At 42.3% G+C, this 27,738-nt stretch overlaps 1 protein-coding gene across 1 annotated transcript in view; it reads left to right on the top strand.

Moving 5' to 3' along the window:
* The first annotated feature begins 10,671 nt into the window (after nt 1-10,671).
* The window catches only part of LOC139749265 (LIM/homeobox protein Awh-like), a 154,734-nt gene continuing 137,667 nt past the window's right edge, over nt 10,672-27,738 (top strand). Inside the window, exon 1 of the mRNA XM_071663002.1 lies at nt 10,672-10,764. Within this exon, the coding sequence (XP_071519103.1) occupies nt 10,672-10,764 (93 nt within the window). The remainder of the gene's footprint in view (nt 10,765-27,738) is intronic.

Here is a 27,738-nt window from a genome sequence, read left to right as displayed (position 1 = left end):
AGATGACGTAGAGCAGACAGTTGATACACGAGTAAGAGACGTTGGTTCCTGGGTGAGCAGATCAGAGGATCTGGGGATATTTGTGGGTACAATTAACCTTTGAAGGCTGTGGGGGTCGGGAGTCTGGCTGCTGGTGTTAAGAAACTCCTGACGGAGGCAGGCGAGGGCTACCGCTGGTGGTGGTGGTGGCGGTGAGTGTCTGCCTGCTCTCGCCTTGGGAGACGGCCTGGCCGTGGACAGCTTACAGGAACGAAATGTGGCTCAAGGTTACTGGGTCTGGGAGGCTTCTGATGTTTGATCGTAGGTTAGGCTGGCGGCCTCTTGAGAGGGTGAATGACTCTCACGGCTAATGGTCCGTGGACGCCTCTGTAAGGTGGGTGCTGGGCGAGGTGAGGCTGCTGCTGGAGTGCAGGCCCCCTGGGAGGTTCCTGCCCAGTGGGTTACACAGGCCCTGGGAGGCTGTAAATTCAGTGGGTTACACAGGCCCTGGGAGGCTGTAGTTCAGTGGGTTACAAGCCTTAGGAGCCTCTTTCTCAGTGGGCTAAAGGGCCTAGGAGGCTGAAGCTCATTGGGTTACACGTCCTGGGTGATTGATATTCTCTGAGACAGGTCTCCAGCAGCGCCTTCTGCGTCGCTTCTTGACGCAGGAGGCTTCGCCGTGAGAACCGCTGGTATTTCCACACTGAACGTGGCTGAGGCTGGATGATGATACTCGTGGAAGTCCATGTGTGGTACACTCTAGTTATGGTTTACACGTACACATGTCTCAGGACTCGCGAAGGTGACGCTGGAACAAACGAAGTGCGTTATAGTGCTCATGTTCCAGCATATTTTTTTTTTACATACTCTGGTGATGGTTACCTCCTGTGTGTGTGTGTGTGTGTGTGTGTGTGTGTGTGTGTGTGTGTGTGTGTGTGTGATATATTCCTCCTGTGATTTGTTACAATTTCCTTCTAAAGATGTGTTGAAATACACGAAAACGCTTAAGCAAAATTTCCTGCTTTGCTTTTCCTTCGTGGTCTACAGGTTATTATTATATATATATATATATATATATATATATATATATATATATTATGCTTTGTCGCTGTCTCCCGCGTTAGCGAGGTAGCGCAAGGAAACAGACGAAAGAATGGCCCAACCCCCCACCCCCCATATACACATGTATATACATACACGTCCACACACGCACACATACATACCTATACATCTCAACGTATACATGCATATATATACACAGACACATACATATATATATATACACATGTATATAATGCATGCGCCATACGCAGAAGCAGGGAGAGGTGGGTTTCTTTGCGGCGGGAATGTTTTCGATGAGGTTGATAGCGATTTCCCGCTTGCGGTGGGACCAATTGCACGTAGGGCCTGGAAACACTTCTCTCTCTCTCTCTCTCTCTCTCTCTCTCTCTCTCTCTCTCTCTCTCTCTCTCTCTCTCTCTCTCTCTCTTTTGTTCGTTTGTTTCTGGCGCTACCTCGCTAACGCGGGAAATGGCGATTAAGTGTGGAAAAACTGAATTATGATTCCTCTTTCTCAGGAAGATTCCTGGTGTTGCCCAGGACGTCTTTCCATTCAGTGGCTGGTCCGAGGCTGCGCTACGTCCGGTAGCAGGGGAATGCGGGCTCCTGTGCACAGCCTCGTTAAAGGAGGCTTTTTACCCCCGGTATAATCTCATTCAGTCGTGGTCTGGTTACACACACACACACACACACACACACACACACACACACACACATATATATATATATATATATATATATATATATATATATATATATATATATATATATATATATATATATATTCTTTTCAAACTATTCGCCATTTCCCGCATTAGCGAGGTAGCGTTAAGAACAGAGAACTGGGCCTTTGAGGGAATATCCTCACCTGGCCCTCTTCTCTGTTCCTTCTTTTGGAAAATTAAAAAAAAGAAAAATATATATATATATATATATATATATATATATATATATATATATATATATATATATATATATATATATGTATGATGTGTGTGTGTATATGCAAATATTCCCACATAAAACTTTTTCCCCTTTTCCACACCCAAATATACAGCGTCCAGTGCACGCCACGGTGAGCGGCAATACACATGTTCGATAGCTGGCTGTTCACGCCAGATACGCCGGGAGAACAACGCTGGAACATCCTTGTACAAAAAATTACGTCCCCCGCACGCACGAGCGGCGCCCGAACGCACGCACACGCCCGTACACAAGCACAGCAGCCTCGTCGGGGTGGGAGGAGGAGGAGGAGGGAAAATTTCGCCCAAGCTTCTCTACACTTTTGACTGTCAGTATTCACGGGAGCCCTGGCCTGGCCCGCGCCCCTGACGTGAGCCGACTGTATTTCAGGACCTCCCTGAAATACATGGCCGTATTGAAGTCATTCTTACGTAAACATCGTGACGAATACGATGGAAATACACAATTAAGAAAATGTCAAGCAGATTGAAAAAAAAAATAAGTAGGATTTTCTTGTATTTCCGAAGAAAGTAAGCGAAATGGGGATTATTGGAAGATAAAGGTATATATATATATATATATATATATATATATTGGAAAGGATCACAATTTTGCGCGTGATCAAGATATTCCTGAGTCCACGGGGAAAATGAAACACGAACTTATCGTGTTTCATTTTCTCCGTGGATTCATAGGAATATATATATATATATATATATATATATATATATATATATATATATATATATATATATATATATATATATATATATCACTCCTACCTGGAGAGCGTCTTCCTACCCCTTCGTCTCCTAACCCACCCTTCCTTCCTTCCTTCCTTCCCGACCGACCCTTCCCGCTGGCAGTGATCGGGTGTCGGTGTGGAACTGATTTTTAGTTTGATAACCCCCGCCAAGGTGGTGGCCATATATTTCTACAGCAGTTACCGGTACTGTCAGCCATGACGTAAACCACTGGTACAGCCATCGATCCCAGGTCCCAGTGCATCCCAGTGTGTCCCAGCAACCTCGTCAACACACAAAAATCAAAGTTTTTATGTTTTTCTTTTTTTTTATGGGATCCACAAACCCACAAATTTGATGTTTTCATGTCACTTTGAGAATCGTCCTAGGAAAATTACGCACCATAAAAATAATAAATGGCTCTTCAGCTTGAATCAGCTGAAAAATAATAAATGGCTCTTCAGCCTTGAATCAGCTGAAAAATAAAGAATAAATGCTCTTCAGGCTTGAATCAGCTGAAAAATAATAAATGGCTCTTCAGGCTTGAATCAGCTGAAAAATAATAAATGGCTCTTCAGCCTTGAATCAGCTGAAAAATAATAAATGGCTCTTCAGCCTTGAATCAGCTGAAAAATAATAAATGGCTCTTCAGGCTTGAATCAGCTGAAAAATAATAAATGGCTCTTCAGCCTTGAATCAGCTGAAAAATAATAAATGGCTCTTCAGGCTTGAATCAGCTGAAAAATAATAAATGGCTCTTCAGCCTTGAATCAGCTGAAAAATAATAAATGGCTCTTCAGCCTTGAATCAGCTGAAAAATAAAGAATAAATGCTCTTCAGGCTTGAATCAGCTGAAAAATAATAAATGGCTCTTCAGCCTTGAATCAGCTGAAAAATAATAAATGGCTCTTCAGGCTTGAATCAGCTGAAAAATAATAAATGGCTCTTCAGGCTTGAATCAGCTGAAAAATAATAAATGGCTCTTCAGCCTTGAATCAGCTGAAAAATAAAGAATAAATGGCTCTTCAGGCTTGAATCAGCTGAAAAATAATAAATGGCTCTTCAGCCTTGAATCAGCTGAAAAATAAAGAATAAATGGCTCTTCAGCCTTGAATCAGCTGAAAAATAAAGAATAAATGGCTCATCAGGCTTGAATCAGCTGAAAAATAAAGAATAAATGGCTCATCAGGCTTGAATCAGCTGAAAAATAAAGAATAAATGGCTCTTCAGCCTTGAATCAGCTGAAAAATAATAAATGGCTCTTCAGCCTTGAATCAGCTGAAAAATAAAGAATAAATGGCTCTTCAGGCTTGAATCAGCTGAAAAATAATAAATGGCTCTTCAGCCTTGAATCAGCTGAAAAATAAAGAATAAATGGCTCTTCAGCTTGAATCAGCTGAAAAATAAAGAATAAATGGCTCATCAGGCTTGAATCAGCTGAAAAATAATAAATGGCTCTTCAGGCTTGAATCAGCTGAAAAATAATAAATGGCTCTTCAGGCTTGAATCAGCTGAAAAATAATAAATGGCTCTTCAGGCTTGAATCAGCTGAAAAATAATAAATGGCTCTTCAGCCTTGAATCAGCTGAAAAATAAAGAATAAATGCTCTTCAGGCTTGAATCAGCTGAAAAATAAAGAATAAATGGCTCTTCAGCCTTGAATCAGCTGAAAAATAAAGAATAAATGGCTCATCAGGCTTGAATCAGCTGAAAAATAATAAATGGCTCTTCAGGCTTGAATCAGCTGAAAAATAATAAATGGCTCTTCAGGCTTGAATCAGCTGAAAAATAAAGAATAAATGGCTCTTCAGCCTTGAATCAGCTGAAAAATAAAGAATAAATGGCTCTTCAGCCTTGAATCAGCTGAAAAATAATAAATGGCTCTTCAGCTTGAATCAGCTGAAAAATAATAAATGGCTCTTCAGCCTTGAATCAGCTGAAAAATAATAAATGGCTCTTCAGCCTTGAATCAGCTGAAAAATAATAAATGGCTCTTCAGGCTTGAATCAGCTGAAAAATAATAAATGGCTCTTCAGCCTTGAATCAGCTGAAAAATAAAGAATAAATGGCTCTTCAGGCTTGCATCATCTGAAAAATAAAGAATAAATGGCTCTTCAGATTTGAATCAGCTGAAAAATAAAGAATAAATGGCTCTTCAGGCTTGCATCAGCTGAAAAATAATAAATGGCTCTTCAGGCTTGAATCAGCTGAAAAATAAAGAATAAATGGCTCATCAGGCTTGAATCAGCTGAAAAATAATAAATGGCTCTTCAGCTTGAATCAGCTGAAAAATAAAGAATAAATGGCTCTTCAGACTTGAATCAGCTGAAAAATAAAGAATAAATGGCTCTTCAGGCTTGAATCAGCTGAAAAATAAAGAATAAATGGCTCTTCAGCCTTGAATCAGCTGAAAAATAAAGAATAAATGGCTCTTCAGGCTTGAATCAGCTGAAAAATAAAGAATAAATGGCTCTTCAGCCTTGAATCAGCTGAAAAATAATAAATGGCTCTTCAGCCTTGAATCAGCTGAAAAATAAAGAATAAATGCTCTTCAGGCTTGAATCAGCTGAAAAATAATAAATGGCTCTTCAGCCTTGAATCAGCTGAAAAATAAAGAATAAATGCTCTTCAGGCTTGAATCAGCTGAAAAATAATAAATGGCTCTTCAGCCTTGAATCAGCTGAAAAATAATAAATGGCTCTTCAGGCTTGAATCAGCTGAAAAATAATAAATGGCTCTTCAGCCTTGAATCAGCTGAAAAATAATAAATGGCTCTTCAGCCTTGAATCAGCTGAAAAATAATAAATGGCTCTTCAGGCTTGAATCAGCTGAAAAATAATAAATGGCTCTTCAGCTTGAATCAGCTGAAAAATAATAAATGGCTCTTCAGCCTTGAATCAGCTGAAAAATAAAGAATAAATGCTCTTCAGGCTTGAATCAGCTGAAAAATAATAAATGGCTCTTCAGCTTGAATCAGCTGAAAAATAATAAATGGCTCTTCAGCCTTGAATCAGCTGAAAAATAAAGAATAAATGGCTCATCAGGCTTGAATCAGCTGAAAAATAAAGAATAAATGGCTCTTCAGCCTTGAATCAGCTGAAAAATAAAGAATAAATGGCTCTTCAGGCTTGAATCAGCTGAAAAATAATAAATGGCTCTTCAGGCTTGAATCAGCTGAAAAATAAAGAATAAATGCTCTTCAGCCTTGAATCAGCTGAAAAATAAAGAATAAATGGCTCTTCAGGCTTGAATCAGCTGAAAAATAATAAATGGCTCTTCAGGCTTGAATCAGCTGAAAAATAATAAATGGCTCTTCAGCCTTGAATCAGCTGAAAAATAAAGAATAAATGGCTCTTCAGCCTTGAATCAGCTGAAAAATAATAAATGGCTCTTCAGCCTTGAATCAGCTGAAAAATAATAAATGGCTCTTCAGCCTTGAATCAGCTGAAAAATAATAAATGGCTCTTCAGGCTTGAATCAGCTGAAAAATAATAAATGGCTCTTCAGGCTTGAATCAGCTGAAAAATAATAAATGGCTCTTCAGCCTTGAATCAGCTGAAAAATAATAAATGGCTCTTCAGGCTTGAATCAGCTGAAAAATAATAAATGGCTCTTCAGCTTGAATCAGCTGAAAAATAAAGAATAAATGGCTCTTCAGGCTTGAATCAGCTGAAAAATAAAGAATAAATGCTCTTCAGGCTTGAATCAGCTGAAAAATAATAAATGGCTCTTCAGCCTTGAATCAGCTGAAAAATAAAGAATAAATGGCTCTTCAGCTTGAATCAGCTGAAAAATAATAAATGGCTCTTCAGCCTTGAATCAGCTGAAAAATAATAAATGGCTCTTCAGGCTTGAATCAGCTGAAAAATAAAGAATAAATGGCTCTTCAGCCTTGAATCAGCTGAAAAATAAAGAATAAATGGCTCTTCAGCTTGAATCAGCTGAAAAATAAAGAATAAATGGCTCTTCAGCTTGAATCAGCTGAAAAATAATAAATGGCTCTTCAGCTTGAATCAGCTGAAAAATAATAAATGGCTCTTCAGGCTTGAATCAGCTGAAAAATAAAGAATAAATGGCTCTTCAGCTTGAATCAGCTGAAAAATAATAAATGGCTCTTCAGGCTTGAATCAGCTGAAAAATAAAGAATAAATGGCTCTTCAGCCTTGAATCAGCTGAAAAATAATAAATGGCTCTTCAGCTTGAATCAGCTGAAAAATAATAAATGGCTCTTCAGGCTTGAATCAGCTGAAAAATAATAAATGGCTCTTCAGCTTGAATCAGCTGAAAAATAAAGAATAAATGGCTCTTCAGGCTTGAATCAGCTGAAAAATAATAAATGGCTCTTCAGGCTTGAATCAGCTGAAAAATAAAGAATAAATGGCTCTTCAGCCTTGAATCAGCTGAAAAATAATAAATGGCTCTTCAGGCTTGAATCAGCTGAAAAATAAAGAATAAATGGCTCTTCAGGCTTGAATCAGCTGAAAAATAATAAATGGCTCTTCAGCTTGAATCAGCTGAAAAATAATAAATGGCTCTTCAGCTTGAATCAGCTGAAAAATAATAAATGGCTCTTCAGCTTGAATCAGCTGAAAAATAATAAATGGCTCTTCAGCCTTGAATCAGCTGAAAAATAATAAATGGCTCTTCAGGCTTGAATCAGCTGAAAAATAATAAATGGCTCTTCAGCTTGAATCAGCTGAAAAATAAAGAATAAATGCTCTTCAGGCTTGAATCAGCTGAAAAATAATAAATGGCTCTTCAGCCTTGAATCAGCTGAAAAATAATAAATGGCTCTTCAGCTTGAATCAGCTGAAAAATAAAGAATAAATGGCTCTTCAGCCTTGAATCAGCTGAAAAATAATAAATGGCTCTTCAGCCTTGAATCAGCTGAAAAATAAAGAATAAATGGCTCTTCAGCTTGAATCAGCTGAAAAATAAAGAATAAATGGCTCTTCAGGCTTGAATCAGCTGAAAAATAATAAATGGCTCTTCAGGCTTGAATCAGCTGAAAAATAATAAATGGCTCTTCAGCTTGAATCAGCTGAAAAATAAAGAATAAATGGCTCTTCAGCCTTGAATCAGCTGAAAAATAAAGAATAAATGCTCTTCAGGCTTGAATCAGCTGAAAAATAATAAATGGCTCTTCAGCCTTGAATCAGCTGAAAAATAAAGAATAAATGGCTCTTCAGCTTGAATCAGCTGAAAAATAAAGAATAAATGGCTCTTCAGCCTTGAATCAGCTGAAAAATAAAGAATAAATGGCTCATCAGGCTTGAATCAGCTGAAAAATAATAAATGGCTCTTCAGCTTGAATCAGCTGAAAAATAAAGAATAAATGGCTCTTCAGGCTTGAATCAGCTGAAAAATAAAGAATAAATGGCTCTTCAGCTTGAATCAGCTGAAAAATAAAGAATAAATGCTCTTCAGGCTTGAATCAGCTGAAAAATAAAGAATAAATGGCTCATCAGGCTTGAATCAGCTGAAAAATAAAGAATAAATGGCTCATCAGGCTTGAATCAGCTGAAAAATAAAGAATAAATGCTCTTCAGGCTTGAATCAGCTGAAAAATAAAGAATAAATGGCTCTTCAGCTTGAATCAGCTGAAAAATAATAAATGGCTCTTCAGGCTTGAATCAGCTGAAAAATAATAAATGGCTCTTCAGCTTGAATCAGCTGAAAAATAAAGAATAAATGGCTCTTCAGCCTTGAATCAGCTGAAAAATAAAGAATAAATGGCTCTTCAGCCTTGAATCAGCTGAAAAATAATAAATGGCTCTTCAGCTTGAATCAGCTGAAAAATAATAAATGGCTCTTCAGCTTGAATCAGCTGAAAAATAAAGAATAAATGGCTCTTCAGGCTTGAATCAGCTGAAAAATAATAAATGGCTCTTCAGCCTTGAATCAGCTGAAAAATAATAAATGGCTCTTCAGCCTTGAATCAGCTGAAAAATAATAAATGGCTCTTCAGCTTGAATCAGCTGAAAAATAATAAATGGCTCTTCAGCCTTGAATCAGCTGAAAAATAAAGAATAAATGGCTCTTCAGGCTTGAATCAGCTGAAAAATAAAGAATAAATGGCTCTTCAGCCTTGAATCATCTGAAAAATAAAGAATAAATGGCTCTTCAGGCTTGAATCAGCTGAAAAATAAAGAATAAATGGCTCATCAGGCTTGAATCAGCTGAAAAATAAAGGATAAATGGTTCTTCAGGCTTGAATCAGCTGAAAAATAAAGAATAAATGGCTCTTCAGCCTTGAATCAGCTGAAAAATAAATAATGGCTCTTCAGCCTTGAGTCAGCTGAAAAATAAAGAATAAATGGCTCTTCAGGCTTGAATCAGCTGAAAAATAATAAATGGCTCTTCAGCCATGAATCAGGCCTCGTCTGAGGGAGCCAATGTCCAGGAGGAATGGTCAGCCCCTCTACATTAAAAGCAACTGTTCATGTTTCCTCGTCATACAAGAACAGATCACAGGGGAAACCTTAGAATGTCCTGTCGTATAATAGACATATTCCTGCTATACCCTCACGGTATGCTTGGTGTCCACACGTCTCACACACACACACACACACACACACACACACACACACACATGAGAACAGTACGTGACCACGAACAAGATATTTGTGGAATAGGACGCCCCCCGCCCCCCCAAGTGAACCCATTTATGACTTTTCCATTGGGTCTTCTGCCAAACGCCCTTCCGCAAACAACTGGTTGAGCAAGTTCGGTATTAATGCTATTTAAGATATTTGGTCGACTGCTTTAATTACATGGTTTGCCTATTATCAGTTATGGGTAATTTCGTGTGAAATGCCTCCTGGGAATATGGACTCATCGTTCACTCATTCTTGCCTTACTCACACAGAGCCTTGACTCATATCGTTTACTCATTCGTGCCTCACTCACACAGAGCCTCGACTCATATTGTTCACTCATTCGTGCCTCACTCACACAGAGCCTTGTGTACTGGACCAACACCACGCAAGGCCTTGCAACTGTGTTGATATATATATATTATGTTGTTCATGTAAACATCTTAACTATCTCCCTCTCCTCATTACTATGCACCTGTTCTGTTCAACTGGTAGATTATTTTCTATTATTTTTCATTTGTATTTTATACATGTACATGTGATGAAACACTTTTAAGTTCTTTGTCTAGTAGTAGATTACTTAAATGGATCTTTTAACTTGAGTATCTTTCTTCACAAAGTAACTCCCCTTAATCCATTAATTTTAAATAGTATTATATTATCTTTTTTTACACTAACGATCCAGTGATTAACTAATGAAAGTAATAAAATTAACTGTAAATATTTTTCCTCCTCTTTTCTATTTTCATAAACATTGAATATTCTCATACTTAGATGCTTAAGGCCCATATGTTAGAGCAGGTGCCATGTGTTGACACCTAGAGTTTATATACCGGCCGTTTCTTGCCCCCAGTCACTGTTGGAAGGTGTGTTCCTCTCCAACACCAACGGTGTGGTAAGGATCAGACCACTGTGCTGTGCTCTTAGCTCAAGGCACAGGGGCTGGATGACCTGCTGTGTGGTACGGTTCAGACCCTTGTGCTGTGCTCTTGGCCCAAGGCACAGGGGCTGGATGACCTGCTGTGTGGTACGATCCAGCCCCTTGTGCTGTGCTCTTAGCTCAAGGCACAGGGGCTGGAAGACCTGCTGTGTGGTACGATCCAGACCCTTGTGCTGTGCTCTTAGCTCAAGGCACAGGGGCTGGATGACCTGCCCTGCTGTGTGGTACGATCCAGCCCCTTGTGCTGTGCTCTTAGCTCAAGGCACAGGGGCTGGATGACCTGCTGTGGCATCACCCCCTCACGGCATAGGCTGGGTAACTGCCCCGTTGTGGTTGGGAGGGAAGGCACCTGACAGTGATGGAGGGGGTGAGGAAATGGCCGGTTATCTAGATGGAGAGGGACCGAGCTTGTCTTGCCTGTCTGTACAGAAGCTATCGTTGTGTCTTTCAGAAGTTGAGCAGAACGAAAGCGCCGGTAGTCAAAGTAAGTGCCGCCGCCCTCCCCCGTCAGGAGCCGTTCACCTGTGTGTGTTTGTGTGTGTATCTGTATGATGGCCAGTACCCTAAGTTACTACACTATATGTTTATTGACTACAGGCTGTCACACAGACGGAGCAAAAGTGAGTAAAATCCCAGACTTCCTTCTTGACTTAAGCCGACTGTTGGCTGTGATGATGATGATGATGATGATGATGTCGTCTCGGGTTTGAACACTGTGTCACATCGAGGGGGATGTATAGACCGTGTGTATATAGGGATGACCCGGGTTTTTATGTCGTGTGTTCCGTGGATCACCAATCCAGTGGTCCACGGCAGTTTGTGCGTCTTCTGCGTCATTATTGAGGGCAAGTTGAGTGCGCATACTTGCTAGGCATTTCCTTCTGTCGATCAGCAGTTAAAAGAGATGGATATCTGAAGAGATGATTGATATCCGACTTAGCTGCAGTCAAGGAGGTCCCGTAGATTGTTAAGGAATGGGGTAGAGGTTGTATAGACATTCTCCGGGCCGCCAGTACCATCAGACTCCAGCCTCTCTCGGACGTGCTACACCGGACATTTCTCTTCGTATGCTTAAGGCAGGCGACATACTCACACAGACACACACACACACACACACACACACACCAAAAAAAAAATGTAGTCATGCAGTGAAAGATTTGTCGGATAATCATTTGTTAAACGTCTCCACGTACAAACAGAGTGAATAATTCCTCTTGACTAATCTGAATTTACCGTCGTTTCCCGTGGCAGTCGGCGCCGATGTAGAAGCGTGTGTGACGGGGGCCGCCCTTGTGTGTCGGCCCGCTCCGAGCCGGGTTATTTATGCTGGGGTGGTGTGAGTACAGTGGCGGGGGACACACACACACGCACCACCACCAGCAGTAGTAGTAGTAGGGGAACCTTGTACTACACCACCACGGGAGGGGGTGGGTGGATTACTACCTCGTGTATATGTTGCCGCTGGAGCCAACCTACTACAGCGTCTCCGTACGCCGCCGCTCTCCTCAGCTTCCAGACACTTTGCGACTATCTCCGCTCTCACCACTATCGCCTAACCCGAGGTCTTCTCCCTCACCTCTCCTGTCTCACAGCTGGCGTTGTAGCGCCAAGCCTGTTGCAGCTGTTAGTCCGAGATGAAGTTATACAACGGCAGTATGACGTACGTCTAGCGGTAAATACCCTGGGAAGGAAGAGTCCGACGCCGCTTGATTTATATCGCATTGTCTTGAGAAGGGTCCTCGTCGCCAGGAGTTGCTCCCGCTCCCGTCCCTGTCACAGGCAACGTCGGAGGGATTGTTATTAAGAGAACTCAAGCTGGAGAGGTGCACACAGGTGGCTGTCGAGGGGTTAGGGGGGTAAGTTCATGGCAAGGGTGAGTACTTGTGTAGGTCAGCTCCACACTCCCGTCTCCGGCGCGCTGGTAGGTGCCCCACCTCCGCCCTTTGGGAATAGGCTCTTCAATACGCTATGGCTCGAAAGGTTTCAGTGTTCTGGTCTACTCACTTCGTCAGCCAAGTCCTGCAGACCTAGTCTCGTCGGCCTTCGTGTCTCCGGGTGTCGCTAAATCCCCATTTTCGCCCACATGGACTTGGTATATTAACATGTATGTTCAGGACGCAACATCTCTATTTAGAAGAACTTTTAGAATTACTTTTTAACTCTGGTAATAAATTATTACCGGACGCAAGGCCACTGTTGTTGGCATTCGTGGAGAGAACTTTTTTCCATGTACTAAGGCGAGTGGTGACTTTAAGATGCCCATGAACGTTCCATTTAATTGTATAATTAAGAAATTATGATGAAAAATATTCGTTTCTTAGGCATAAGAAGTGGCTCGTGTGGCCCAATTTACAGCCAGCTGGAGGTACGCGAATACCAATTATATCGCGAGATTTTACACTGTATTTTCGATGATCATTCCCAGTGCGCGTGATCCAGTTTTTCCAGGATTCTCTCCTTCCTGCCGAGGATCACTTAATTCCAGGATTATCAACCCCGGTGTGGATGATCCATTTCCAGGATTATCAGCCCTGGTGTGGATGATCCATTTCCAGGATTATCAGCCCTGGTGTGGATGATCCATTTCCAGGATTATCAGCCTTGGTGTGGATGATCCAGTTCCAGGATTATCAACCCCGGTGTGGATGATCCAGTTCCAGGATTATCAGCCTTGGTGTGGATGATCCAGTTCCAGGATTATCAACCCTGGTGTGGATGATCCAGTTCCAGGATTATCAGCCCTGGTGTGGACGATCCAGTTCCAGGATTATCAACCCTGGTGTGGATGATCCAGATTTTTTTCTGGATTATCACCCTTGGTTTAGATGATCCAGTTCTTGGATTATCAACCCTGGCGTGGATGTTCTAATTCCAGGACTATCATTCTTAGTGTAAATCAATCCAGTCTTTCCAGGACTATCAGCCCTGTTGTGACTGATCTAATTCCAGGATTATAAGCCTTTGGTGTGAATGATCCAGGTTGTCCAGGGTTACCAGCCATCGGTAATAGCAAGCGAAAGAAAATAATAAGCTGTACATTGTTGATAAAGGATACATGAGGTGGGCTGTTCATGTGAAAGTGCGTGTAGACGACTCTCTCTCTCTCTCTCTCTCTCTCTCTCTCTCTCTCTCTCTCTCTCTCTCTCTCTCTCTCTCTCTCTCTCTCTCTCTCTCTCTCTCTCTCTCTGTCTTAGTTCCTCCTCCGTAGTGTGTGAATGTCCATAAGATATAAAGATAAATCTTGAAATACTGTTCAGTCTTACGTGACATGCATCTCAGGAGCGAGTTGACGGCCCCCACCTCATATATTCCAGCACCTGGTTCCACCGTCCGCTCGGACAAGTCTGTGTCTTTAGGAGGTTCGTAGGAGTAAAGTCCATAACCCACCCCTTCCCCCTCCAGTAAAACCAGATGGTCTATGATAACTACGCTGTCGTATATATCGGGAGCTTTGAGCTCCCACGTTACGACCATTGAGCACGACGGTACGACCCTCCTGTGACGTGAGGGCCGACGCATTAGTGGTCAGCGAGAGAACGCATCATATCCAAAGGCCGTGCCATTACTTATTTCTTGAAGTCGAAGGCCCCCAGTCACGGAGCGAAGTCCACGGAGCGAGGTCCGGCTTTATCTGATATGCCGGAAGACTCGCGTTTCATCAGGCGATACATAATGACGCCGTAAACATGTTTTTAGTCCGTCATTGTATATCTAAATGAGGAATGTTGTATATCTAAATGTCGAGGAATGTTGGCCCGTTATTGTGTATCTAAATGTCGAGGAATGTTGACCCGTTATTGTATATCTAAATGAGGAATATTGACCCGATGTTGTGTATCTAAATGTCGAGGAATGTTGACCCGTTATTGTATATCTAAAAGAGGAATGTTGACCCGTTATTGTATGTCTAAATAAGGAATGTTGACCCGTTATTGTGTATCTAAATGTCGAGGAATGTTAACCCGTTATTGTAAATGTAAATGTCGAGGAATGTTGACCCGTTGTTGTATATCTAAATGTCGAGGAATGTTGACCCGTTGTTGTATATCTAAAATTCTGAATGACGATAGATTTTCTGTTGTTAGATAATGGATATTATACTTTTAAGGTAGCAACATTTTCGTTGATATTTGTAGCTAACAGGTGTATATAGTCGTCATCAATAGCTCTTGAAATTCTTCTTCTTCTTCTTATGTATATATATATATATATATATATATATATATATATATATATATATATATATATATATATATATATATATATATATATATACATATATATATTTCTTTCTTTCAAACTATTCGCCATTTCCCGCATTAGCGAGGTAGCGTTAACAACAGAGGACTGGGCCTTTGAGGGAATATCCTCACATGGCCCCCTTCTCTGTTCCTTCTTTTGGAAAATTAAAAAAAAAAAAAGATGAAAGGGGAGGATTTCCAGACCCCCGCTCCCTTCCCTTTTAGTCGCCATCTACGACACTCAGGGAATACGTGGGAAGTATTCTTTCTCCCCTATCCCCGGGGATATATATATATATATATATATATATATATATATATATATATATATATATCCTTGTGTACCTCGATGCTATTTACGGTGTCGGATCTTGATATATCTTTTTTATAGTTTTTTGACGTTATTTAATTATTTCTTTGTGTTGGCGTTATTTTCCTTGGCTGAATCACTAGCAGGCAGGCAGGCTCTGTCACGGTAATGCTAAAGACAACAAATGTGTGTGTGTGTGTGTGTGTGTGTGTGTGTGTGTGTTTACTATTCATGTGTCAGGGGAAGAGAGTGTTAAACTCGTATTGCCCCGTCTCGTGACGTTGCTTATTAGTAGTATTTCTTTATTTCTATGTGTATGTACACACACACACACACACACACACACACACACACACACACAGGTGTATATATATATATGCTTTTTGTGACACCTGAAACCTACACGCATATGGACATATCTAAACGCTCATTTTTTTTTCAATTACTTTAGATTATTATGGATATACTGGTGAAAGTACACGTTTGTGTCTACTGGAAAATGCTAGATTTAATTATCTTGTATGATACATTGTAATGATTTTGCGTTAGTATATATAGTTCCCCATGTGGGACCTGGATATGGATAGGGAGCTGTGGTTTCGGTGCATTACACGTGACAGCTAGAGACTGGGTGTGAACGAAAGGGGCCTTTTTGTCTGCATTCCTGGCGCTACCTCGCTGAAGTAGGGGATAGCGATGTTGTTTTCCTGTGTGGCGGGGTAGTGACAGGAATGGATGAAGGCAAGAAAGTATGAATATGTACATGTGTATGTATGTAATGTCAGCGTATTGCGTATGTATATGTTGATATGTATATGTATGTGTATGTTGATATATGCATGTATATGTGCGTATGTGGGTGTTTATGTACATATATGTGTATATGAGTGGATGGGCCATTCTTCGTCTGTTTCCTGGCCCTTCCTCGCTGGCGCGGGAAATAGCGATTATGTATTATGATGATAATAATAATGATTATGATAATGATAATGATTATGATAATAATAATGATAATAATAATAATAATGATAGTGATGATAATAATAATAATGATAATAATAATAATAATAATAATAATAATAATAATAATAATAATAATAATAATAATGATAATAATAATAATAATAACAATAGTAATAATAATAATAATAGTAATAATAATAATAGTAATAATGATAATGATGATAATAATGATAATGATAATGATGATAATAATAATAAAGATAATAGTAAGAATTATATTGATGATAATGATAATCATTTTTGATATGATTTAACAAAGCATTTGATTCTTGTCCTGCTCTTATACTATGTCTATGTTGCTCAAGTCTAACGTAAAGATCCTTACTAGTATGTCGAACATAAAACACATTGCAGCCTTTACGAGGGATTCTGTAATGACAGCCTGCAGAATTTTTTTGTGGCTTTTTGATTAAGATATTCTGTATAGTATTGTTGTTGCTGAAAGCAATTGTATAGACTGGAGTGATGCTAATTCAGTTATTGACTGTAACTACTCTACCATGTGAAATATCATTGAATGTTTTATTAGTAAATACGCAAAGAACTGTAACATTAATATTAGTGAAGGTCTATACAAACTCGATAGCTTTGTTGTCGTCAAAATTTGTAAACAGTTCCCTTTCCTGTCCATACAATAAATATACAGTTTCCCATCGGTATATAGAGTTTCCCAGTGATGTATTTAATTTCCCAGTGGTATATGCAGTTCCCATCGGTATATAGAGTTTCCCATTGAGGTATATAATTCCTCAATGGTATATACAGTTTCCCATCGGTATATACAGTTTCCCATCGGTATATACAGTTTCCCATCAGTATATACATTTTCCCATCGATATATACAGTTTCCCATCGGTATATACAGTTTCCCATCGATATATACAGTTTCCCATTGGTATATACAGTTTTCCATCGGTATATACAGTTTCCCATTGGTATATACAGTTTTCCATCGGTATATACAGTTTCCCATTGGTATATACAGTTTTCCATCGGTATCTACAGTTTCCCATCGGTATATACAAGTTTCCCATCGACCAAATGTGTCTCCAAATTCTTGGCAATATTGAGGTGGCAGTTACTCGCTCGATCGAACAGGGTTTGAAGCACCAAAGGGATAGCTGTGTTGACACTTCCACACTGGCCTCACACTCTTGTTGTCATCATCTTCGCAATCTGGCACCACTGTGTCCTTATCTCTTCGTCCCGTTGTCTTTGGCCTTCACGCGCCGTGCCATTCCTTCGTTTCAGTCTGGGCGGTTCCACGCCAGGAGGCCTGCGTTCGGTATAATCTTCTATTCCTCTTTGAAAAATTGTTTTTTTGACACACACACACATTCTGCGGTGTATGTGGATCAGACGAGGAGCTGCCTGACGAAGGGGAACCTCCTCCAGCAGACGTATCAGTTGCTCCCAGTTGGTAATCCAGCCGTTGATGGATTCGACCAGGAAACTGGTGTGGCCTTCATTGTGGCCCTGGGCCGTCGTCGACACGTGCGTGGGTGGCACGAGTGTCTGGGGACGAGTACGAAGATCGGATACACCAGCGTCAGGGTCGTGCCTACCAGTGGTGTGCGGATCGCAGATGACTCGTCTCTCCTCCAGGTGATGCGACAGGTGGCTGCTGCTGCTGGTGTGTGTGTGTGTGTGTGTGTGTGTGTGTGTGTGTGTGTGTGTGTGTGTCTCACCACAGGTTTAAAGGAACTCATTATTTACAGTCGCAGCGGCGGCCGCTCTGGTGGCGGGCCTGGCTGGCTGGAGGACGACCACCGTCGTCAGGACAGATGACTTCCGGCGATTCTCTCTCTCTCTCTCTCTCTCTCTCTCTCTCTCTCTCTCTCTCTCTCTCTCTCTCTCTCTCTCTCTCTCTCTCGTGATGATGAGGATGTCGCCTATTTTCTGGTGTGTGTGTGTGTGTGTGTGTGTGTGTGTGTGTTTTCTCCACGTCACTTCATAGGCGGAGGGTTGTGGTGGTAAGGAGGCGTCATCCGCTAACTCTGCGCTTACACGTATCTATTAAGGAATTGGGCTCAGTTTTCTGAAGGCTTGGGTTGTACAGTTTCGGGGGATGAATATGAGGCTGGTGGGTTGGCACGAGCCACAGGTAACGTCTGGTGGTCTGGGGTTCGTTACGTTACTGTCTTGTCACAGTTCTCACCTGACCTCGCGTGTCTTGCCTTCCCTGCGGGGGTTGTTGTAACGCCGTGACCTGTGACAGTCGTAGATGTAGGTTGTAAAATCTTCATTTTTGTGAGGGAACTTTGGGTTGTGGCGGCTTCGAGAAGCAGCGAATACAATCAGAGAGGAGGTGGGAGTGGAGGTTATTATCTAAAAGCCTAGGGATGTTGAAAGATTTCTATGTTGGGTCAGTGGATAAGATGGCTTGATATTGTCATATTTATGTATTCACATTTGAATATGTTATGATTCGAGGGAATGTGAAAGTTTAAATGGCTTGTGATGTTCATAGTCTTGCATAACAACATCTCTCTACCTGACAACCATCCACAGTACAAAACTTGAATGTCAGTTGATCTCTCGTGTATTCCCTCAAAGGCCCAGTCCTCTGTTCTTAACGCTACCTCGCTAATGCGGGAAATGGCGAATAGTTTGAAAGAAAAGAATATATATATATATATATATATATATATATATATATATATATATATATATATATATATACATATATATATATATATATATATATATATATATATATATATATATATATATATATATATATATATATATATCGTCTGTTTCCTTGCGCTACTTCGCTAACGCGGGAGACAGCGACAAAGTATAATGAAAAATAATAATGATAAAACGAATCGATGATATGGACTTATAGAAATAGAAGTAGATAATTAGAATATGTAATGAAATAAGATTCGTAGATAATGGTATTGTATGAGATATATATATATATATATATATATATATATATATATATATATATATATATATATATATATATATATATATATATATATATGGCTCCCAAATCTCGTTCAGTCACCAGTTCCTCTCAATCCCCATCAACTGTGTGACGAAATCCCGACTCCGCCCGGGCGGACACCGGTCAGATAACGCTCTCTGTCACCGCCTTGATACACCCGCTGGCTGGCGTCATGTCCGTGAGGAAGATGAGTTCCGACCCCCGTGGAACACCCGCACGGCGGCGTCCAGGGTAAGTCGGTCTTGATGTTTGCCGTTCCTGAGCGGCCACAAAAGCCCGCTCGACCTCGCACTCCGCCTCGCCTCACGGCGCCAATTTCCGCCCGCCCCGTGACTACATGCATACACACGTTTGCGTGCGTCGGATCGTTGTCGTAGGCAGCAAGGGAAGGCATGTATATATATATATATATATATATATATATATATATATATATATATATATATATATATAGCGTGTGGTGACGAAAAGCGCCCGTTTGGGCGCCAATGAGTGCGAACTTTTGCGGTCGACGAAGATCGAGGAAGATTCTCAGCTCCAGTTTATTGACGACGTAGACAACCTGGTGTCGATCATCATCTCTGGGATGGAAGGCACGACAGGGAGTGGGAAGTGTGGGAGGCGGGTGTGGACATTAGCAGAGAGGTGTTGGGGGGCGCGCGACCGTGCCCACCCCACCCCCGCCAACCCGTGTCAGGACGCACACATTTTGATTTTCTCACGCTTTCCCTTCCCTTCCTTCCCTTCCTTCCCCCTTCCTCCTCCTCCTCCTCCTTCCTCTACACCAGTGGCTGATTTATTTTTCTTAGAGGGCGGCGCTAGCGTACGGTGCCAGGAGAGAGAGAAGGATTGTCCTCTATTTAATATTTCATATATTTTTTCAACTTCACGTTCTTTATCGGAAGCTACGGGTTTATTGTCGGGTTTTGTGTAGGATGTGCGGTGTTAGGCAGAGTGTAATTACTTATGTGTACTTATCTATACCGTGCGGAGGTACGGGAAGGGGAAGGAGTTGTATGCTTGAAGGAGCCCCCATCTCTTGAACTACTTTTTTTCCCTGTGATGCATGTAATTAGAATAGTGTGTGTGTGTGTGTGTGTGTGTCTGTGTGTGTGTGTGTGTGTGTGTGTGTGGTGATCGTGACGCCTGAGTAGTGTTATTCAAATCATATGACGTTACGTTTGTTACGAAGGTAGATTGTCTTTGCGAAGTGGTAGACAGAATGATCTGTCCCACATACCACTCAGCGTCTGTTGTCCATTCCCCCACACACACCTTGGTCAAGTCCTCCTCCACCCGAGTTCCGTTTGCCGTCACTGTCTGACGTCCGTTTCACCATCATCCTGGCGAACGTATGTCGACCTGAGCTACGTCTTCATGCCTCTGTAGTGGAGTCCGTAACCGATAATTACCAGATCCTTGGGTCTGCAGGAGAGGCATCTGAATTCGTGTCCTGTCGCGTGTGTCTGCGTGAGGATGATTGAGGCGACGTAGAAAGATTTACATTGAGTAGAAGACGAAGTAGAGAGATTTACATAGAGTGAAAGACGAATTAGAGAGATTTACATTGAGTAGAAGAGGAGGTAGAGAGATTTACATTGAGTAAAAGACGAAGTAGAGAGATTTACATAGAGTGAAAGACGAATTAGAGAGATTTACATTGAGTGGAAGAGGAGGTAGAGAGATTTACATTGAGTAGAAGACGAAGTAGAGAGATTTACATTGGGTGAAAGACGAATTAGAGAGATTTACATTGAGTAGAAGAGGAGGTAGAGAGATTTACATTGAGTAGAAGAGGAGGTAGAGAGATTTACATTGAGTAGAAGAGGAGGTAGAGAGATTTACATTGAGTGGAAGAGGAGGTAGAGAGATTTACATTGAGTGGAAGAGGAGGTAGAGAGATTTACATTGAGTAGAAGAGGAGGTAGAGAGATTTACATTGAGTAGAAGAGGAGGTAGAGAGATTTACATTGAGTAGAAGAGGAGGTAGAGAGATTTACATTGAGTAGAAGAGGAGGTAGAGAGATTTACATTGAGTGGAAGAGGAGGTAGAGAGATTTACATTGAGTAGAAGAGGAAGTAGAGAGATTTACATCGAGTAGAATGTTTATTTAGGTCGGTAGGATCATGATCGCATGGCCGCGTTTAGATAGATTTTTTCATTGAGATGGATTTCTTATTTTGTGTATGTTAGGAAGACTTTCAGGTTTGGCTGTGGTGGTTGATGGATCTCTGTGGTCATATCCCCGGTGTTTGGAAGACCACCAGGTAAATTGGGACGTGTGGAGGGACCTCTGCAGTGTATATATATATATATCTCAGTTTTCAGTTTTGAGATATTTTGACTTTTTGTCGAGATTTTGAGATTTGATGGTGTGAGCCCATGTGTGAAGGGCAATAGAGTATGAGGATAGTGTGAGGTGTAGATTAGTGTGTGGAGGTGTAGGATGATCTGTAGAGGTGTAGGCTGATGTGTGGAGGTGTAGACTGATATGTGGAGGGTGTATGTGGAGGTGTAGGCTGATGTGTGGAGGGTGTAGAGTAGCGTGTGGAGGGTGTAGGTAGGTGTGTGGAAGTGTAGGCAGTTGTGAGTGGAGGTGTAGACAGACGTACGGAGGTGTAGGCTGATGCTTGGTGTGTAGGAACATTTGTAGTAATGCGTATGTGTGCAGTTGCCTGGCTAAAGCGGGAGAGACCGGGTGTGGCAGTTAGGTATAAAAAAAATTCATACATTCTTAATTGATGTAAAAATCCAAAGAGGAATGAGGAGCTGTCTGGGTTGTGACCAGTAACGGAGAAAGACACGCACAGTGTATCGTACCCAGAGCCGGAGTTAGGTCACCGTGGCTCATGTGCATATCCGGTGTGTAGGAGGAGAGTTTCGTGCAGGGTCGTCACCCCTGTATTATAGCACACGACCCCCACGGATCTACAACAGACGGGGCTCATGACCCGCTGTAGCAATTTCAAGATTCACGGACGGTGAGAGGGGAACGCGCATATGAGACACGTGAAATCAAATACTGGTACTGACTGATGTGCCCTGTCGTATTTGCTCCGTTCACTCCGCTCCCTCTATTCCTGTGCCTTAATCCTAGCCAATTCAGTCTGTTCCGTCTGTACCTGTAGCTTCGTTTGTTCTCTTCCTGCGTTAAGTCTAGCACTCTGTAGTTGGAACTGCCTTAAATATTCGGGATTAACATTAACATCACGAGCGCACATATGAGAGGCTCAGTGGTAATGTGGGTATATAGATACCCGATACATAATGTGAGTAAATATGTGCGATATCTTTTCTTTTCCTTCTTCACCCAACTTTGACGCCGGGGAATGATGAATTGACGCACCAGTACCTGTCCTAGCAACTGACGGGGGTTAAGCAGCGAAGCTGGAGTACGTGTGCCTCCTCTGCCTACCAGTGTCGTAGATCTCCCTACCTGCTCCTCACCATGATCACCTCTCCTTCCCTCTCTCCCTCCCTCACCGAAGGATGCAAAGTCTCGTACACACCAGCGGAGTACTGACCCGGGTTTTTCTTTTTTTTTCTCTTTGATGTGTCGCCGAATGTTTCAAAGTGGATTGGTGTTGTGTATCGTTAGAGTTCCTTATCACTGCACGCTCGCGGCGTATATCTAAATGGTGTTCTAAATGACACGATCTCTGTACAGCCATTTGACTAATTCTATCTATCCCTGATGGTAAATTACGCTGCTTTACTCACTCCCTCCCTCATCCCTCCCTCTCTCTCTCTTGCCTTACTCACCCCCTCCCTCTTCCCTCCCTCTTCCCTCCCACTCTCTCTCTCTCTCGAGCAGGTGTGGGGAAATTACTTTTCCTGAGATATCTTTAGTCTGGATTACTTTTACCTCTACACACAAGAGTAAGATTTTTTTTTTTCGGAGAAATTAGAGGTTTATTCCCGTTCAGTTTCTTTCCCCGTTTTGGTCATTACGTAGTGGGTTGAGGAGCGGGTGGACGAATGATGACAGAGAAGGGATGAATGAACTGGACCGCCACCTTCCTAGAACCAAGTAACGTAACGTCTGAAGGTGGGGAAAAAAAAGAAAGAATAAGTTACGAAAGTAAGTTACGAAATAATGGCCATTTCCTCCTCTTAAATAGACTTCATTAAAAAGTAGTCACTGCTCGAAAGGACTTAAGTAGATAGCAGAAAACCTACTTAAGGAGGGTAAAAGAGCAGTGTCACTCACGTTACTTACACCCACACACACACACACACACACACACACACACACACACACACACACACACACACACACACACACACACACACACACCAAAACTAATTCACGGTGGTACATCTGGCATATACTGATATTCTGCACGGTAATGAATATTGACGTCCGGTAATGAATATTCTCGCCTCAACTTTACTCATGAATGTCCATCACACACTCGAATCCACATTCGCATATGTACAAAAGCGCATTACGACGCACTGCACAAACATCGCACAACTGCAGTGTACTCTGGCGGGGGAGGGGGTACACACACACACACACACACACACACACACACACACACCAGTGACTTGTTTACTGATACGAAATTCACTTTCACAGACCTCATACTTGTTTACTGATACGAAATACACTTTCACACACCTCATACTTGTTTACTGATACGAAATACACTTTCACACACCTCATACTTGTTACTGATAGAAAAATACACTTTCACACACCAGTGACTTGTTTGCTGATACGAAATTCACTTTCACACACCTCATACTTGTTTGCTGATACGAAATACACTTTCACACACCTCATACTTGTTTATTGATACGAAATACACTTTCACACACCTCATACTTGTTTACTGGTAGGAAATACATTTACACACACCAGGTACATCTACACAGGAGTAGTATATGAGGCCGAGTGGGTCAGGCGAGCCGAACTGTGTACACAGGTGTTGATTAAGCGTCAGCTCCGCCGCTGAGGCGAGGCTATACCTCCTGCACCGAGCTATAGACCGACCTCAGCTCCGCCGCTGAGGCGAGGCTCTACCTCCTGCACCGAGCTATAGACCGACCTCAGCTCCGCCGCTGAGGCGAGGCTCTACCTCCTGCACCGAGCTATAGACCGACCTCAGCTCCGCCGCTGAGGTGCGACACTACCTCTTGCGCCAGGTTATAGACCGACCTCAGCTCCGCCGCTGAGGTGCGACGCTACCCCCTGCACCGAGCTATAGACCGACCTCAGCTTCGCTGCTGAGGTGCGACGCTACCACCTACACCACGTTATAGGCCGACCTCAGCTTCGCCGCTGAGATGCGACGCTACCTCCTGCACCAGGTTATAGACCGACCTCAGCTTCGCTGCTCAGGTGCGACGCTCTGCCTCCTACACCATGTTATAGACCGACCTCAGCTCCGCCGCTGAGGTGCGACACTCTACCTCCTACACCAGTTTATAGGCCGACCTCAGCTTCGCCGCTGAGGTGCGACGCTCTACCTCCTACACCGAGCTATAGACCGACCTCAGCTCCGCCGCTGAGGTGCGACGCTCTACCTCCTGCACCGGGCTATAGAGCGGCCCTCAGCCCTGTCTTACCTCACCCGGTAAACTTATTTTCGTTTCCGTAACATTCTTCCAGTCGCGGTATTCTCCACATTTTGTTACGGGGGTCATTTTTGTTACGTCACGCCGTTAGTCGTCGATAATGTTAAGTCTGTCGCACTTGTGTACGTGGACTGCGTCTGTAAACGACTGGATTCCCCGTTGGGTCTCATGACGTCCTGTTATGACAGTTACGCTCTGTTTGACCTGTTATGTTGATGTTGTCTGCATTTGCGACCTGTTTACCGGGAATCGTCTGTTGCCCGTGTGTTTGCGCCTTGTTTATTTACCCCGTTGCGATATGTCCTGGTTTAAAACATCGAGTGTACATTTTGGTCTGTTTTGCATCATGGTGTAGTATTATGTACATTTTTACCGTTTTCTGTTTCACATTTCATTACATTGTCGGTGTTTCTTCCGTTTTGTTTGTAGTGTTTACGTTGTATTAACGTGACTGCATCGTCGTCTTTGTTATAAAAAGGTGGTCCTGTCTGTTGCCGGTCTGTAGAAACGCCGATGAAGTTGCCAAACGCTTGATGACAAGCCACAGTACACAAAGGCCAATAATTCAGCAATTTTTTGGTAGGATCGAATTTGAAGGTTCCTGGATTGAAATGATTTCGGATAGATATGCCACTGGTAAGCTAGAAGGTTGTGTCGACAAAAAGGAGGTATCAAGAGGAAATTGGCGTGAGTGAGTGGTTATACCATTGTACAGTGTCATTCCGCTGGTCTGTGACGTTGCGGAAGCATCTCTTAAGTGTAATTCCCAGTTTAAAGGTCGATGGCCAGCTGGTTACCTGCATTCGACCGAGTTCTAGGTGTACGTGTGATGTTATTTCTGGCCTTCCTGCAGGAGTTAAGCAGTTGCGTGCCCGGAAGGCCCCACATCTGGCAATACAGTATATTTGTATTACCTCTGCATTTGGTTCCTGTCGTCTGAGGAAGATTCTGACGCATGAGTGTGAACTATCGTTTGGTGTTGTCTGTAAAACCCTCACTGTCTATAAGGTCTGAGAGTGAAGGAGGGGGTTCTTTGTGAAGATATGATTGCTAAGTTATTGACTGGAGTGGTCAAGACGAAACGTAAAATATGATACTTTTCCTAGTTCGGTGTTGATTGTGGATGTGAAATTGTTTTATTAGTATTTCTCCTGGTAATTTGCCGCTAGAGTAACGTTCTCGGTAGTGAAGAAATCCACAGCTGCTGAGCTAAAGTAAAATGAGTCAAAGTTGAAATATTCCGTTCGGTGAGATCTTGAACGCGGCCGTGTGAGATCGATAGCACGACCTTCGGGTATAAGTGACCTGACAAACTTGAAGTTTGTCCTTCGAAATCAGGTCAAAGACTGGCTACCTCATTATACCCAGGGGTCGGTACCATTATGCTCATGGTTTAGTGCGACGGTGCGTAAGGGGATAATTGTGGTTGACGCCTACCCTTACGCTAAGTGTCACACACGCAAGGATGACATGGGTCATGTCCACACACACAGAGACACACACACATACAGCCCCTCACCAGGAGGTGAGCCCTGCGTCTGTTGGTGTCCGCCACGTCTGTGAGGGAATTCGAGGTGGCATTACTCCTCCTCCTCCTCCGGGGTTACGACGAAGGATCTCGTTATGGTCGTCATTCTCAGAGCGCAGATCGGGACCACACCGGACCGTATCGTCAGGAGGCTCCTGATGGCGACCTACATATAAGTAAACTTTGAACAATGTTCATGATTCTCTCTCTCTCTTGCATTAACCCCACGCTCATACACCCATCGCCCTCACGTACCTAGTGAAACCGACCTTCGATTATGCTCCAGAATACGTACGTAGTAGCCCAAAAAAGAGAGTGAGGCTTGATGCAGCATTTCCTTGAGTGAGGATCGGAAAATGTGAAAATTAGCGACGACGTGTGCTAGCGAGGCTACCGCTGCCTGACGCAGTCGCTCGCTCCCGCGGCTTCACTAGGACGTCCCATCTGCCGCGCTGTGAACGAAGCTCTGGGGGCGTCGGGCGTCAGTGATGCACGTTCATTACGTGATATAGACTTGCACGTCGAAACTCTGTCGCGTCTGTGAGGACCCCCAGGTGTAAGTTGGCAAAACAAGGAACATTATGTTTAAAATTTAGTTGGCATGAGATACTATCTTTTTTTTTTTCTACACTGCTGGAAGTCTTCAATATGTATTTGGTAATATTACATGACTCAGCTACTCGGGTATTATCCAAATATTTACCCAAATATTTAGAATGTTAAGGGAGATTCAGAGCTAACTTAAAAAAACCAACAATTTTTTTTATTCTTTCAACCTACCGTTCATTGTTGGCCAAAACCCTGGTTACAAAATTTATTGAACTTTTTGTTTTTCCCCCCAAGTGTCTAAACCAGATGAATGCTGAATGTCTATTACATGCATGTTAATGCTGGATAATTTTGCCAACCAATGGGTTCAAGTAGTTTATAAACAAGTCAGTATTAGATTAAGGAGTGTTGGATTGAGTTAGTACGGCATCATCAGCTAACAGGAGAGTAGATCATTATCTATGTTTTGCTGGACTCAGATGAAATTTATGATAGTAATTGTTCTGTTGAGATGCCCCGCTAACAGTAATTGGTGAACGGTTAATTGTAATTGAATTGGTGTATCCGCTGACAGTAATTGTGCTTCGGATGTCATCTGTGATGCAAATTGCGTTGCTGGTGTAACCGTATATCGTAATTATTTTGCATTTGTAATCATTAATGATAATATGAGTGTTATTAATACTGTTGATTATGTGGTGGGTGTATATATATATATATATATATATATATTATTTCTTATTTGTTATCCTTTGTCGCTGTTTCCCGCGTTAGCGAGGTAGCGCAAGGAAACAGACGAAAGAATATATATATATATATATATATATATATATATATATATATATATATATATATATATATATATATATATATATACGCACACACCCCCTATAAGACTGCATTATTATCAGTGGATAGAAAGGAGTAGAGCGTGGCGGAAAGGCCTTTCCCGCTCTTTCGGGAAAGCACAGACAGAGACGGGAAGTGGGAGGGTCGGTCATGAGGCTGTGTGTGTGTGTGTGTGTGTGTGTGTGTGCATACCGACCGGCCACGGCCGCTCGCAGTGTCATCCATTACGAATTCCTGACCTTTTGAGAGCGTTGTGGGCGTCAGGCGCCCCTTCCATCCCCATAGTTCTTGTGGGGCGTCTCTGGTGTGATGGTCGTGTTATCCAGAGCTCTGCCTGCCTGTGAACCAACGGGCTTGTTGTTTTTGTTGTTGTTGTTGTGGGGGGGGGGGGGGGGTTGGGGAAAGGTAGTGGTTA

Source organism: Panulirus ornatus, chromosome 6 (assembly GCF_036320965.1).
Source record: "Panulirus ornatus isolate Po-2019 chromosome 6, ASM3632096v1, whole genome shotgun sequence".
In the NCBI taxonomy this organism is placed as follows: domain Eukaryota; kingdom Metazoa; phylum Arthropoda; class Malacostraca; order Decapoda; family Palinuridae; genus Panulirus; species Panulirus ornatus.
The sequence above is the reverse complement of the archived record's forward strand: the minus strand, read 5'-3'. Positions and strand labels throughout refer to the sequence as shown.